Consider the following 17,493-nt stretch of genomic DNA (forward strand, 5'->3'; position numbering starts at 1 on the left):
TGACCAGGTCTGCATTATGGAATCATTACTTCCTCCGGTATAGTTCTGCGAACACTCTCAGATAGCTAATAAAAGTATTTGCAAATTATAATCTGGAAGTATATGGAGCGTGAAAAAACTGTAATATGCCATATATCTTTAATGCAATGCCTCCTGACTTGTTTTTATGCTTTTTTAGACCAGTAAAAGAAATGTCAAAAATTGGATGCTGACTTTGAAGACAGTTAGCCTTCTGCTACCTGACCGGCAATGGCTGGTTACCATATGACTTCCCTCTGCAAAGGCAGAGATGGTATTATGATCTCATAATACATGGTGCCACGTGCATAATAATAATTAATCCTGTCTACCATGTAGTAAATTCAATGAAAGCCAGATGCCTGGTCAAACCTAAACCTTTAGGGTCTTAGCAGCCCATCACTGGCATAATGTAAGCTTATGACCGAAACCTGTTCAATTTTGGTTCCCTTACAAAAGAAAAAAAGTTAAGCCTCTCTGATGACAGACGTGCTAATTTACATATATTTTTTTCTCTCTGTTTTCTGACCTATAATTTTCCTCACACATACTAGGTGCTCTCCATAAGGAGAAATAGTATTCCCCCAAACTCCAACCAAGGCCTCTCAGGTAGTTAAGCCAATTCTCTCGGCTGATAAAGAGTAAACACCTGGAAAGAGCAATTTGAAGAGATGCTGACTTAGCTATTAGCCATTAGTATCACTTTTAAGGTCCATCGTCTAATGGCTCATGTGAAGCCTTATCTCTGATCTCCTGACCTCATAAACACTCGTTATAGCCAAACTCTTATCAAACTGATAAGCTGTCAGCTGATGGGACTGAGAAATGATACGATGGAAACAGACAAATTTTTTAAACCACTACATCTCAAAAATAGAGTTGAGCGAAGTTCGGGTACCCGGACTAGAAACCAGACTATTTTACTGAAGTTCGGGTTCGGTGTTCGGGGGATTTTATTATTTTCCTTTATAACATGGTTATAACGGAAAATAATAGCATTCTTAAAACAGAATGCTGAATAAAATGTCCACTGAGGAGTTAAAAATAAAAATAAAAAACTCACCTCATCCACTTGATCGCGCAGCCAGTATCTTCTTTTCTTCAGGACCTGCAAAAGGACCTTCTATCTTCATTCAGCAGGACCTGCGGTAATGTCACCACGCAGTGAGCGCAGTGAAGTCACTGCAGGTCCCTTTGCAGGTCCTGAAGAAGAGAAGATACCAGCCGCACGATCAAGTGGATGAGGTGAGTTATTTTTTTTAACCCCTCGAACCCAAAAGACCAAGCGAAAAAGTTTTTTTTAGCCCACTCAACTTTCTTTTCCATTTTCCATTTGGGAAGAAAACTGATTTGCATATCTCTCTCTCTCTCTCTCTCTCTTTGTGTCTCTATCTCTTTGCTCATCTCTAATTGTTTTTTTTTTTTTTGTACCTGGTAACACATATAACACATTGCCTTTATATTTTGGGTCAGGATGATGATGAGGCCAAGTTTATATTGTTTATTTTATATTTTGTTATCATTACAGTCCATTGGCAACCCAGGATCACAATGTAGTAAACCACTTACAGTAGATGCTAAAGGTATTAATGACTTTGGCATCTAAGGACACCCTCTGAGGATGTCATTGCCTCAGTTCCTAAGACAGTATCATCACTGCACCTATGGTGGGGAGCGTGAACTATCTGCCCACTCTGCCATATATATGGAAAGGAAACATTATGCTTCATTTCAATTTAGGTCACTAATAAGGCAGGAGACAACAACGTCTGCCTAGTATACAAAATCCATTTTCAAGCACCCTATTAGAGAATTCAGGGTTGATAGTGACAGTTCTTTTTTTAGCAAGCCTCAACTGTTAACCAGAGAAGCACTACAAAGAGTTTCTCTTGGCCTGAAGGACCTAATATTTCCATTGATTTCAGTGGGCAATGTGTTATTCCTAATTTCCCCCATGGTGACACTGCAGGGAACTGAACATTTGCTCCTTGATTACCCTAAAGAAAACCTTTAATTATTAACATACTATTTAAAAATGAACTTATCTGAAGGGCCAAATATGGTACTGTATATCAATAAAACCTAGATAATTATGGATAAAAGAAAGCTAAAATACACATAGAGGACAATGGAAATGAAGAAGTCTCTTTTCACCCTCTGTACTTACTCTGAGGATATTTTATCTATGCAAATTCACAAAGAGCCTCAATTGATGCTCAATTCATATTTTCAAATAGAAGCCAAAAGTAGTTTAAATTCAATTAAACATAAGTCCCAGAGACTTCAATTATATACTTTAATCCTAAGAAAATTAGCAAGCAACCTGCTAAAAAGCAATCCTAACAGGAAATAAACCAACAGCAACACGTTCAATTTGAGGGCGACTGATTATATACTCTCCAAATACATCATCTCAACAAAAGATGAGCTACAGAAGCACACAACCAACCCGACACAATGCTTGTGTATAATAGATAGTGATGAGCGAAGTTATCAAAAATTAGTGATGAGCGGCAGGGGTCATATTCGAATTCGCAATATTTCGCGAATATTTTGTAGAATATTCGTCGAATATTCGCAAATTCGAATATTCATTATATTCTACGATTTTTTTTACTCGAAAAATCGGCAAGGTAATGATTGTGTAATATGCAAATTTTCATGATACAAATTTTTTTATTGCAAATTTTTCAACTTTTAGACAAAGAAGATTATAGCACTATATTTGCTAAATTGCTCTATATTCGTTTTTTTTTCTGAATATTCGCTATATTGGTATAACTTCGTTTTTTCAAATATTCGTAATATTCTAAAACAAGAATATATAGCAATATAGCGAATATTCGAGAAAAAAAAAACGAATATAGAGCAATTTAGCTAATATAGTGCTATAATCTTCTTTGCCTAATAGTTGTAATTTTTTTCTCATCTGAAGTTCAGATTGGAAAAAAATTACAACTATAAAAAAAAAGATTATAGCACGATACAGGGAGTGCAGAATTATTAGGCAAGTTGTATTTTTGAGGATTAATTTTATTAGTGAACAACAACCATGTTCTCAATGAACCCAAAAAACTCATTAATATCAAAGCTGAATATTTTTGGAAGTAGTTTTTAGTTTGTTTTTAGTTTTAGCTATTTTAGGGGGATATATGTGTGTGCAGGTGACTATTACTGTGCATAATTATTAGACAACTTAACAAAAAACAAATATATACCCATTTCAATTATTTATTTTTACCAGTGAAACCAATATAACATCTCAACATTCACAAATATACATTTCTGACATTCAAAAACAAAACAAAAACAAATAAGTGACCAATATAGCCACCTTTCTTTGCAAGGACACTCAAACGCCTGCCATCCATGGAATCTGTCAGTGTTTTGATCTGTTCACCATCAACATTGCGTGCAGCAGCAACCACAGCCTCCCAGACACTGTTCAGAGAGGTGTACTGTTTTCCCTCCTTGTAAATCTCACATTTGATGATGGACCACAGGTTCTCAATGGGGTTCAGATCAGGTGAACAAGGAGGCCATGTCATTAGTTTTTCTTCTTTTATACCCTTTCTCGCCAGCCACGCTGTGGAGTACTTGGACGCGTGTGATGGAGCATTGTCCTGCATGAAAATCATGTTTTTCTTGAAGGATGCAGACTTCTTCCTGTACTACTGCTTGAAGAAGGTGTCTTCCAGAAACTGGCAGTAGGACTGGGAGTTGAGCTTGACTCCATCCTCAACCCGAAAAGGCCCCACAAGCTCATCTTTGATGATACCAGCTCAAACCAGTACTCCACCTCCACCTTGCTGGCGTCTGAGTCGGACTGGAGCTCTCTGCCCTTTACCAATCCAGCCACGGGCCCATCCATCTGGCCCATCAAGACTCACTCTCATTTCATCAGTCCATAAAACCTTAGAAAAATCAGTCTTGAGATATTTCTTGGCCCAGTCTTGACGTTTCAGCTTGTGTGTCTTGTTCAGTGGTGGTCGTCTTTCAGCCTTTCTTACCTTGGCCATGTCTCTGAGTATTGCACACCTTGTGCTTTTGGGCACTCCAGTGATGTTGCAGCTCTGAAATATGTCCAAACTGGTGGCAAGTGGCATCTTGGCAGCTGCACGCTTGACTTTTCTCAGTTCATGGGCAGTTATTTTGCGCCTTGGGTTTTTCCACACGCTTCTTGCGACCCTGTTGACTATTTTGAATGAAACGCTTGATTGTTCGATGATCACGCTTCAGAAGCTTTGCAATTTTAAGAGTGCTGCATCCCTCTGCAAGATATCTCACTATTTTTGACTTTTCTGAGCCTGTCAAGTCCTTCTTTTGACCCATTTTGCCAAAGGAAAGGAAGTTGCCTAATAATTATGCACACCTGATATAGGGTGTTGATGTCATTAGACCACACCCCTTCTCATTACAGAGATGCACATCACCTAATATGCTTAATTGGTAGTAGGCTTTCGAGCCTATACAGCTTGGAGTAAGACAACATGCATAAAGAGGATGATGTGGTCAAAATACTCATTTGCCTAATAATTCTGCACTCCCTGTATTAGCAAAATTTCTCTATATTCGTTCTTTTTTCGAATATTTGCTATATTGCTATAACTTTTTTTTTATATTCGCAATATTCTAAAACAAGAATATATAGCAATATAGCAAATATCTAAAAAAAAACTAATATAGCTTGGTATTGCCGTGTCCGGACTACATAAATACCAAGCAAATTATCCCCTACGGTGAACGCCGTAAAAAATAAATAAAAATAATTGCAGAATTGCTAATTTATTCTTAGTTGTCACCAAAAAAAAACTTAACAAGCGATCAAAAAGTGGAATTTACTCCAAAATGATACCAATGAAAAATACAAGTCATCCCGCAAATTATCAAGCCATAGAAAGAAGAATAAAAAAGTTATGTGTCTTGGGAAGCGGCAATGCAATTTTATTTATTAATTTCCTTTTAAAAAAAGGTGTTTTATTGGTAATAAAAACCTATATCTATTTGAAATCAATGTAATCGGTCTGACCCAGAGATTTAATTTTCCCATTTCTCTCCCAGAAAGAGTTAAAAGTTAATCAGAAAGTTACGTGTACCCCAAAATGGCACCATTAAAAACTACATAATAATACAGCTATATATACTGAAAAATCTAAAAAAATATAGCTCTTGGGTGGCAAAGGTCAAAAAAAGAAGAAGAAAAACCCTTGGTCAGTTAGCCTCAAAGCAGGCTGCTCACTAAGCGGTTAAAGCATGAACCAATTCATACAATAAAACAATCTAGATTCCCCTTCATGGAGTTTAAACTCTGTTTTTGAATTTGAACTATAGATTTCAATCTCCATACATGTTGTAGGAGGCTCCTGCTAAATCAAGTTGTACTAATTCTTCATATACTTCTGTGTACGCATGCATTTGTAAAACAAATTCCTCATATGAAGCTTCGAGTCAATGCAACATTAATGAGTACAACATCTATGTCTCTACAAGTTGATGGATTTCTCAAAGAAGCGAAACATAACAAGTTCACATCCCTGGTTTTAATGCAAGTCTAGAAAATATGAAAACACATCGAGCGAGCACACCTTGAGGCTTTCTTAGGTGGAATCAGGTACAAAGATCAAAAATTTTGACTATCCTGCAAGGAAGTCTAAAATAAGAAGCTATGTAGACTGTTATTTATTTGGTCTTTTAATGCAGGGTCTATGAGAAGAAACGGACCAGAGAGCGCTTCAAGGATCAGAATGCTACAAAGCAAGGTCTGTGCTTGACCTCTCTTTCTTTAGTTACCTATAAATACATAAGCCCCGATCCTGAGTCATATAATGTTGTGTCCATCTGGCATATTTTGAGTCTTTTGTTATCAGTCTACTTCTTTCTTACAAATTTAAACTTCCTCTCTTTATGGCAAAAGAGTTGACAGTATCTTGAAAAAGTTGTGCTTGGTATACATTCATTCGTCTTGCAATCCCTTCTTCTTGCAGCCTCACATACACATGAATAAGAAATACTGAAGCTGCATCTCCGTCCTCATGCATCTACCCTGTATTCCATGGACTGTCTTACTGTAAATTGAATTATTGTGACTGCTAACATTTCCAGACAGAGGAAATGTAGGTAGAGAAAGGGATCCTAGAGGCTTCTGGAAAATGAGGAACATTTCCCTAGGTATAATGTATTATAAAGTTTCATGTGTTCACAGAAGCTGTAACAAGCTGTACAATAGTATATAACATAACTATATATATATATATATATATATAATGCAATATCATGGTGGTGAGCGTCGTTGACAGTAGAGATCTGCGAATCAATTCTGAACTTCAAACTTGCTGCAACATCAAACTTGCTGCAAATTTCCCAAATACTTCAGTTTCTAACAAATCTGAAGTGCTTGGGATTCATCCCACATGAAATGATCAAAACGGCATCAACATTTTATAGTTCACAATACAAACATTTTTGGACTGCTTTTAAAAATCTGACAGTGTAGGGTGTAAACAGGCTGTTTGTTACCAGTGGTTACCATCCGTTTATCGACATCCAACATATATGTTGATAGAACTTTGATGTCTTGATGTTAAAGATCTTGACTTAGTTTATATATAGTCCTAGGAGACCACAGAGTGTCATTCATGACTTTTTAGGGCATTTAGGGCACTTTTGATTCAGGTTGAATTTATTTTGACAAATCAGGTCCACATGTCAGCTAGCGGTCGTGTCTTGAATAGCAACCAAGCGGTTCTTGATCGGTTGACTGTATCTTCGACTTTGTCGCAAGTGACAGCAGCACCAGCAGCCTGAGTCTAGAGTTGCTGACGAGCAGCTTTCTTCATCCGCATAGTAAATAAACTGCTCACCAGCAGCAGCAGGTAGACCTGGAGCAGGACCTGAACCAGCAGGTGGTGGCATAGTTTGACAGCACCCTGCCAGCCGTCATAGAAGATCCACTAGACTACTGGGTAGCCAAAATGGATTTGTGGCTGCAACTTGTTGCGTTTGCCCTGAAAAGCTGTCCTGCCCGGCCAGTAGTGTGGCATCAGAGCAAGTGTTTAGTGCGGCGGGGGCCATAGTTACCCCAAGAAGAACTCGGTTGTCCACTCAAAATGTATAGAGACTTACTTTTGTCAAGATGAATCAGGTGTGGATCAGCCAGGATTTTCAACCTCCAATGCCTGATGCATCAGATTAGATAATCTATCTCAACACTATGTCACCGTGCCACTCTGTGGTATCATGCTGCTGCTGTTGCCGCCATGTCCACACTATGTCACAATGCCACTCTGTGGCTTACGGATTCTGCCATCTCCACACTATGTCACCGTGCCACTTTGTGGCCTCCTGATACTGCCATGTCCACACTATGTCACCTTGCCACTCTGTGTTATTATGCTGCTGCTGTTGCTACCATCTCCACACTATGTCACCTTGCCACTCTGTGGCCTCCTGATGCTGCCATCTCCACACTATGTCACCGTGCCACTCTGTGGCCTAATAATACTGCTGCTGTCACCTCCATACTTTGTCATTGTGCCACTCTGTGGCCTCCTGATGCTGCCGCCACCTCTAGACCCTGTCCTTATGCCTTTTTGTGGTCTCCTCATGCTGCTTTTACCTCACTGCTATGTCATATGGCCACTCTGTGGACTTCTCATGCTGTTACCACCCTCCCCACTCTATGACGGTGTCACTATTGATCTTATTTGGCCTTCTTGAAATCACCATTTATGTGTCTGTGTAGCAGCTTTAAGGCCTGTATGGTCGCATCAGAATTGGCTTATGATTTGGTAGCCAAACGCAGGAGTCAGTACAAAGCACAGAAGACATGCAAATATTACCTTCACTTGTCATCTCTGTTTGAGATCCACTCCTGTTATTTTGGCATTACCAATACTCATGGAGCAAATGCTGACCGAGTGAAGGCGGATGCTTCACAGACAGGATCCGTTTTTTGGGGGTTATTGTTCTGATGGATCAGAGGAAGGGCAAAATAATCAGTGACTTCAACACAAATTTACTGCTGACACCCTCTCCACTGTTGGGGGGCTCTTCTTGTATAAGCGTTTAATAAAACTGGTTCTGTAGACATCGATGTGGAATCAGCTGGTGACGGTGTAAAATGAGTGCGCTTCTTCTTAGCGCTAACATGGACCCGAGTTCATACTTGAGTTATTTTGTCAGTTTTGGTTCTGTAACTGCCAAAATAAGTGAAGTGTGCAGTGATTCTAATTGTGACTCCTGTCATCTGCATGTCATACGGACTCACAGTATTATTTCACTACCCCAGCACTCTCCCTATGCGTGTTACTACAAGGCACACTGCAGGCTCTATGCAGCCGGGAAATAGCTGTTTTTTTTTTTATCATGATTCGTCTCTAATATATTCAGATCGAAGCACATTTTTGGGGGAAATTCTGCGAACCGACCAAATAGAATTTTTGAGAAATTCGCTCATTTTTAGATTTCAGTATCTAGTGATGTCAGCTTACAATCCCTGGTTTGGGTGACAAATCCAAGCCTTAAGACATTAAGTCTGGGGAGGCTATTACAATGTTGAGCTCACGTTAAAGTCTATTTTTTTTACCTTAATAAATTACGTGACTTATTAATATTATAATATCACCTAGGCAAGTGTTTTTTGACTTTCAAATCTATATCTTACAGCATTCCCTGGCAGCTCGGCATGCTGGAAATTGAGATTCCGCAAGAGGTTGAAAGCCACGGCTTAAAGACCACTGATCTATGTGATACCAAATACCATGTAAGCTACAATGTACCATATTAAAAATAGGCTTCTATCTAGTAGAGTAGACTCCCATTTGTCTCACAAACTTCATTATATTCCACCAAAAAAGCCAAGGCTCACTTACTTTCAATAATCACTTTTCTTCCTGTCCAATCATCTTTGATTAACTGGATATTTCCATAATGAGCATCACTGTAGAAAATGCGGTTAGTTCCTTTTTCACTGAAATTGTAATCAAATGCCAGGGAAATGATGTTTTTGAAATATTCCGGATTTTCATATGGATGAATAGGTGAATTCAAATTTGTTTCATCAGAAAGGTGAATGCTTTTCAAAACTGTTCTTCCAGAGTATAGCAAATAACCCCTGTGTTTTAGACAAGTAATCCCGTTTTTGGCTAGATATCCATGAGCACAAGCACACGTCCTTTGCATATTCCCCCGGTATAAGCAAATTTGTTGACATCCTCCATTGTTTTTAGCACAGATGTTGGTTCCTGTAGAGAAGAAAAAAAATGACATTTTGTCACTGTTGCAGGTCACTGGCCATGTTTATTCTACTCTTTCATGAGGTCTCATAAGATTCATTTGCATTCTAATGAATAATGGAGGCAGATTACAGAGAGAATTTTGTATAAAACTGAAAAAAAATCAAATTTTAATGTAAGGGATTTCTTCGGCAATACACATTAATGGCTTCTTCCTAGCATAGACCATTAATATATGGTCAGTGAGGTCCAATCTTGAGGACCTACATACATCCTCAGAAAAAAAGAAAAGCTTGCTGGAGTGCCATAGCCACTGCAATGCTTTTAGGCACAGTGGCACAACTGTATATACAACTATGTTTGATATCTTAACTCAACCCCATTCAAGTGAATACAAATTTTTGGTCATCAACGAATATTCCATTGGAAGATGTTTCTAAGTATCTGAAATATTTATTTAAAAAAAGTATCCTGTAATCTTTGGTAGCAGAAATGTAGCCCTCAACTTGAAGAAAGTCACAGCTGGATAGGGTTAGATATTTTAGAGTACAGTTGTGATGTTGCTTTGTAGAACTGGGGGGCCATAAAATTAGCTCTTGGCAAACTTTAGCAAATCATTTGATTGTATTCTATGAACTGATGAATTGTTGATTCGGGCAAAGCTACCTTCTCATCTATGTTTTTTTTAATTACTATAAATTATGAAACTGATGGAAAAACCCAACAACCACTCTTGAGTACATTTTCATAGAACACTGAAATATGAAGAAATCCAGCTTCCATAAAAATCTGTCGTTTATTTATGCAAAAAGATAAAAAGCCATACACACAGACAACAGCATGTACACATTTCGGGTCATCGCATAGCATGTATGCATTTCAGGTCATTGCATACAGACCCTTACTCATGACATAATGCTGTACAAGACATAGTATACATACGGTAGATAGCCAAAAGGAGCCAATTACAATCATGTTTCTTATATCTTTACAAATCCAAGGAAAACCCAGAGACTGGATTATATTGAGCAATACACTAAAAAGAACATATATATACACAGTACAGACCAAAAGTTTGGACACACTTTCTCATTCAAAGAGTTTTCTTTATTTTAATGACTATTAAAATTGTAGATTTACACTGAAGGCATCAAAACTATGAATTAACACATTTGGAATTATATACATAACAAAAAAGTGTGAAAAGTCTGAAAATATGTCATATTCTAGGTTCTTCAAAGTAGCCACCTTTTGCTTTGATTACTGCTTTGCACACTCTTGGCATTCTCTTGATGAGCTTCAAGAGGTAGTCACCTGAAATGGTTTTCACTTCACAGGTGTGCCCTGTCAGGTTTAATAAGTGAGATTTCTTGCCTTATAATTGGGGTTGGGACCATCAGTTGCATTGTGGAGAAGTCAGGTGGATACACAGCTGATAGTCCTACTGAATAGACTGTTAAAATTTGTATTATGGCAAGACAAAAGCAGCTAAGTAAAGAAAAACAAGTGGCCATCATTACTTTAAGAAATGAAGGTCAGTCAGTCCAAAAAATGGGGAAAACTTTGAAAGGGTCCCAAAGTGCAGTCACAAAAACCATCAAGCGCTACAAAGAAACTGGCTCACATGCGGACTGCCCCAGGAAAGGAAGACCAAGAGTCACCTCTGCTGCGGAGGATAAGTTCATCCGAGTCACCAGCCTCAGAAATCGCAGGTTAACAGCAGCTCAGATTAGAGACCAGGTCAATGCCACACAGAGTTCTAGCAGCAGACACATCTCTAGAACAGCTGTTAAGAGGAGACTGTGTGAATCAGGCCTTATTGGTAGAATATCTGCTAGGAAACCACTGCTAAGGACAGGCAACAAGCAGAAGAGACTTGTTTGGGCTAAAGAACACAAGAAATGGACATTAGACCAGTGGAAATGTGTGCTTTGGTCTGATGAGTCCAAATTTGAGATCTTTGGTTCCAACCACAGTGTCTTTGTGCAACGCAGAAAAGGTGAACGGATGGACTCTACATGCCTGGTTCCCACCGTGAGGCATGGAGGAGGAGGTGTGATGGTGTGGGGGTGCTTTGCTGGTGACACTGTTGGGGATTTATTCAAAATTGAAGGCATACTGAACCAGCATGGCTACCACAGCATCTTGCAGCGGCATGCTATTCCATCCGGTTTGCGTTTAGTTGGACCATCATTTATTTTTTTAACAGGACAATGACCCAAAACACACCTCCAGGCTGTGTAAGGGCTATTTGACCATGAAGAAGATTTATGGGGTGCTGCGCCAGATGACCTGGCCTCCACAGTCACAAAACCTGAACCCAATCGAGATGGTTTGGGGTTAGCTGGACCGCAGAGTGAAGGCAAAAGGGCCAACAAGTGCTAAGTATCTCCTTCAAGACTGTTGGAAGACCATTTCAGGTGACTACCTCTTGAAGCTCATCAAGAGAATGTCAAGAGTGTGCAAAGCAGTAATCAAAGCAAAAGATGGCTACTTTGAAGAACCTAGAATATGACATATTTTCAGTTGTTTCACACTTTTTTGTTATGTATATAATTCCACATGTGTTAATTCATAGTTTTGATGCCTTCAGTGTGAATCTACAATTTTCATAGTCATGAAAATAAAGAAAACTCTGAATGAGAAGGTGTGTCCAAACTTTTGGTCTGTACTGTATATATATATATATATATATATATACAGAGTGAAGGCAAAAGGGCCAACAAGCATCTCTGGGAACTCCTTCAAGACTGTTGGAAGACCATTTCAGGTGACTACCTCTTGAAGCTCATCAAGAGAATGCCAAAGCAGTAATCAAAGCAAAAAGTGGCTACTTTGAAGAACCTGGAATATGACATATTTTCAGTTGTTTCACACTTTTTTGTTATGTATATAATTCCACTTGTGTTAATTCATAGTTTTGATGCCTTCAGTGTGAATCTACAATTTTCATAGTCATGAAAATAAAGAAAACTCTTTAAATGAGAAGGTGTGTACATACTTTTGGTCTGTCATGTGTGTATATTTATATATAGAGATATATATATATATATATATATATATATATATATATATATCCTAGTACATTAATAATGTAAAATCAAATCACACCTTTTGTTAAGACCATGAGGAGTGCAGGTTTAGAGCAGGAACATCAAGAAGGTGTCACTATCTTGCTGTTTGTTCTGGGCAGGGACTAGTACTCTGTGAACTTTCGTTCAGCACTGCAAGAGTTTATTTCTTCCTCCTGCCCCTGTCCAGGTGCTGGTTACGTTGCTGATTAGTCTCCTTATTTAGTTAGGCTGTGGATACACCTCCGCACCTGGACTTTGAGGTCTTCTAGTTGCTAGTAACTAGCAAACATTATCCCCTGTCTGAATATTCATGAACTGTACCTTGTCTGTCTACCGATTCTGCTCCTTTCCGCCTCCCATGACCTTGGAGTTGTTACTTGGAATACACAAGTATGACTTTAGACTGTGTTCAGACTATGCTTTTCACCTCCTGAGTATTTGGTGCTTCATACTGGTGTCTCTGACCCCCGTGGGTCAGCAGACAATTATACCAGGACTACCCCATGTGGTGGCGGACAGATTGGTTCTCTGTGGAGAAGTCTAGATTGCTGTATCAAGGATTCGTTAGGACATCCCCTTAGCTTTAACCCAAAGTCAACTAGTTAGTTGACACATTGAGTCCACATCCACTGTCCACAGCAGGTTTCTCTATTCAAGAGTTTGCTTCTATGATCTCCGCTTCTAACTAGAGCACTAACCCTTTCAAGGCCTTGAACAGTGAGAAAGGTATTATCGCAGTAATGCACTGTAGCAAAGTGTATGAAGACTGCTGAGATGTTTCTGGAAACCATCCTAGAACAATATCAGAATAATTGTAGCCAAATTTAGTCTATCCAATTCACTCATTAGATAGAGATATTGGTTAGAAAATAATATTATCAAATCAGACTTGACTGTTGTTGCACAGTCAATCTTCTCAACTTCCTCCGATTAGGGTCTTACCAACTAGAATATGTTAATATCTGGGCTTCATCAGAGGTTTAAGTCAAAGGCCAAATGCTTAAATTTACCTTAATGCATCTACCATTGGTGACCTGAACCCAGTATAACGCCAGGGTCTACCTCCTTGATGCCCACTAAAAAATTTATTTGTAGTATTAAAGATTGTGAGCTACTATTAGAAAGCAGGCCTCTGCTCTCTTCATTCAGGGATCCCAAGCAGAGGTCTCTCTGTTTATACCTAATAAAGGATAACTGAATTTAAAGGAATTAGCTATTTATTTTCAATTTTCGCTTACAAAACAAATCTTAGAAAAGAAAGATTAACTTGGTTTTCAGCATTTTATCTAAGACAAATGAGCAAAAGCGAACTTGAAAAGAAGAACTCTGTCTCCGTATAATCATCTATATATTGACTTGTCTTTGAACTTAGTCAGAAATGTACAAACATCTTTCTAAATTGAATGAAAGTGTTCTCTAATTAACACTCATTCATTGATGCTAATTAGAACTGGAAAACTCATTGGAATTAGCAAAGTTTATGGTAAAGACACTTCAATTCATTTGAATCTTCAATCATGAAACTTTTAGTTTTTCATTTTGTGCTAAATGGTTGTTTGAATTTCTGCATTTTGTGCATTTATTCCAGAATCTTAAAGGTAACTATCCATTTTAGGCTACTTTCACACTAACTTTTTGGCTTTCCGTTTGTGAGATCCAGATCAGTTTTGCCCTAATGCATTCTGAATGGAAAAGGTCCCACTCACGATGCATCAGTGTGCCTCAGTTCAGTCACCATTCTGCTCTGGAGGTGGACAACAGTGCAGTGTTTTGCTGTCCTCCTGACGAAGCAGAGTCAAACTGATCTGTCCTGGCACACAATGTAAGTCAATGGGGACAGATCAGTTTTCTCTGACACAATCTGGAACAACAGAAAATGGATCAGTCCCTCGTTGACTTTCAATGGTATTCATGACGGATCCGTCATGGCTCTAGAAGACATAATACAACCGGATCCGTTCATGACGGATGCATGCGGTTGTATTATTGTAACAGAAGTATCTTTGCAGATCCATGACGGATCCGCAAAAAATGCTAGTGTGAAAGAAGCCTTACACATTTATGTCATATAGACAGTATAGGCCATTAATGTCTGATGCAAGTCCCACTTCTGGGGCCCACTGTTATTTTAAGAACAGACGTCCAGGGAGTGGCCCATGTTGTCCTCCACATGAGAGTGCAAGACAGGGATGGCTTTTTTGCAGAAATAATGCTGGCTAGGTATCTTCCATTGAGGCTGGGCACACTCCATCTGATTACTAAAGACATCAGAATACACAAAGTGGTACAGCAGCGACTGCACTGCCAGCAACTTGGACAGGTGGAAGTTAATCTTGCATACGGGATTACTGAGCACATAGACTTGTTTCCTTGTCATACATTCCGTTATCGATGGCTGACAACAGAGGGGAGTACTTGGAGGAGTAATCTGACTGGGAGAAACAGTAACTGATGATGATGACCAGGACACTGTACTCTAAGTGATATCGGCCTGGCTGTTGCAAAGGGGACTGTAGAAGGTGTACACTTTTGTTCCGTTACCTGGCAGACAGTTCAATGTTCATGTAGGCTCTGATGATGTGCTGCAATAGAGCCATGGTTCTTATGTTTGTATTTGAATGCCCACAGCTAGTGGTGAGCAAATCACGCTATATAGGCTTCCCAAAGGCAAACTTTGTTAACTTTGTAGTTGTACAAACTTCAGTGAAGAACTTCGGCCTTCAATTTTACAATTTTAAAAATATTTTAAAACAGAAATCTGAAGTTGGCTTCAGTTCCAAACAACTGAGACAATAACCAGTCCTTCACTCTTCATGCTAACCTTTTCCTCATAAAACTCTAAAATCTATTAAATTATATCTTCAATTCTCTCCTTATAGAACCCCTATAGTGTATTTATAGTTTCCCTAGTAACTGGCTTGTATCTGCGATTGTTTTTTTGGCAGACACAGCCACAACACATCTTATAACAACTCCAGAAATATTCTAGGCTGTAAGTGGTTTATAAATTTTACCTGCATATTGTGTTCTTTAAGACCAGTTAAGAACATATCATGTTTTCCTGTCCTACACAGTACTTACTGTATATGCCTTTGTTTCATGTCTTCCAAGTCTATATGGTTTCAGTATAACTAAGTGAACTGCTAGAAATATAGAAAAACTAACCTTTCTCTCTTGCTCGATTAAAGACTTTTACATCCTTTAGGTTAATCCCAAGTCCCATCCTCATGGTCACAGCATCTGAGACATCATTCTTGTGGCCCCTTCTGATGGAGCCATTTGAGTGTGCTCTGCCCAAAAAAAAGAAAAGAGAACAACAATCCTGAAATAATTAAAATCAAACAAGTCGTTAAAATGCAACAGACATCTGGCCCAACAGAAGGCATGGAAACCTACTTGAGTCAGTGACATTGATATGGTTTAGCTTTGAATATCGAAAATGCCTTTTCTGTGGAAATTACATGGCACTATGAGATCCTTATTGTGACCTTGCTAAGGGATGGCTAATCCTACAAGGGTGAAGCAGCTGGTGCTGAAATAACATTCTCAGACTCAAATACTTATGGAAAAATAAATTACCTGTCAGACCAGTAGATGTAAGCCCCGAAGACGACAACTGAAAACATATCCACATTGCTCCCTGACAGCACAATCTCCCGATTCCGTCCACTTTCAAGGTCGATCCTTTCTATCTTGTCCGTACGGGCATCGCACCAGTATAATTTGTTTTCCTAAAGATCAATTTCAAAGTAAACTTCAGCCGGCAATCTTTTTCACTGGAGCACTTTATTACAAGGATAAGGAAAGGTGAACAGAAGGTGTGTGCTTGTAAATACAGAATGCTTTATAAATATGTAAGGGAGCAACTGACCTCATAGTCTACAGAGATTCCATTAGGCCATGAGATTCCTGTGTTCACCAGGACAGTTCTTTCAGATCCATCCAAACGAGCTCTACTTATACAAGGTGTTTGCCCCCATTCAGTCCAGAAAAGATAACTAGGATACAGAAAATAACATGTCAACCAGCACAAACAATTAAATTAAATTTACTAACAATTAAATTAATCAATCAATTAATACATATTGTGCATAAATTACAAAATATTTTTATTTTATTTGTGTTACCCCTTTGGGCCACATTATCTTGAGTCTTGGGAATGTTGAACCAGCTGTCTATAATGTTTAACATTTTTATTGAGTTTTTTTATTTAGTTTTTTTGCTGTCTAATGATTTTTATACAAGTAGTAAATACATTTTTTGTTTGGGAATACTAGCCTTTGGGTGTATGGAAAATATTTAAAATAAATCAAAAAGTTGGAAGGGGTTTTCAGGAAATAATTTTAAAATGGGACAGAAAATATTAAAATAATAAGAATTACTCATCTCCACTCTTCTATTCTGAAGCTGATCTGGTCCTTGCAGCTCTCTGCTTCCTGTTCTGGCTTGACATGGCGGACATGTTAAAAAATACTTTCTCAATGAATCACTGGCCTTGCTGGTGAACTGTCTTAGCGGGTCACTGGCTGAATGGATCTATCATGGCATTTCCGATATGTTAAACTGGGACAGGAAGTGCAGAGCAGTGGGGACCAAAGCAGTGACAGAATGACATTGGCCGGGGATGGATGCAGTCAAGTAATGCTTCTCTCTATAGCTTGTAATATGGGTTAGGAAAAATTATTACCTTAATTGTATGTCTACTTCATTATTTTATAGGTTAAACCTCAAAAGGTCAGAAAGACTTTTGGATTTTTTTTTTTAAATATAATTATTGCTGTTATCACACTACAGTTTTTCCTGTGAATGAAGCTGGAGCTGCCGCCTTAGATTTAGAGCAGATTATTAGGGTTTACTTACCTATGCTATAAGAAGACACAATTTTTCTGACTACATGGCCTGAGGGCTCTATGATCCAGATTCAGAATTAACAGAAATATAACACAATTGTTTAGATTTTTCAGGGCTCATATCAGATTGGTGAAGCAGTACACCTGAAGAGCAACAAAAATTCAAGGAACCTCACCAAGGGGTCTGTGATAAGAGTTTCCTATGCATTGTGTATTTTGGGGGGACAGTATTTTTGCATTAAAATGCAATTCTTTAAAAAAAAAAAAAAAACATTTGATAGTCCTTTAAGCAATTAATTGAGAGGGATAAAGAATGTG

The 17,493-nt window shown here is 38.5% G+C and overlaps 1 protein-coding gene across 1 annotated transcript in view; it reads right to left on the reverse strand.

Moving 5' to 3' along the window:
• LRP1B (LDL receptor related protein 1B) overlaps window positions 1-17,493 on the reverse strand; it is a 1,294,122-nt gene that overhangs the window by 324,571 nt on the left and 952,058 nt on the right. Inside the window, 4 exon segments of the mRNA XM_044303104.1 lie at window positions 8,889-9,260; window positions 15,491-15,615; window positions 15,905-16,056; window positions 16,197-16,323. Of these exon segments, the coding sequence (XP_044159039.1) occupies window positions 8,889-9,260; window positions 15,491-15,615; window positions 15,905-16,056; window positions 16,197-16,323 (776 nt within the window).

The sequence above is a fragment of the Bufo gargarizans genome, chromosome 8, assembly GCF_014858855.1.
Source record: "Bufo gargarizans isolate SCDJY-AF-19 chromosome 8, ASM1485885v1, whole genome shotgun sequence".
Classification (NCBI taxonomy): domain Eukaryota; kingdom Metazoa; phylum Chordata; class Amphibia; order Anura; family Bufonidae; genus Bufo; species Bufo gargarizans.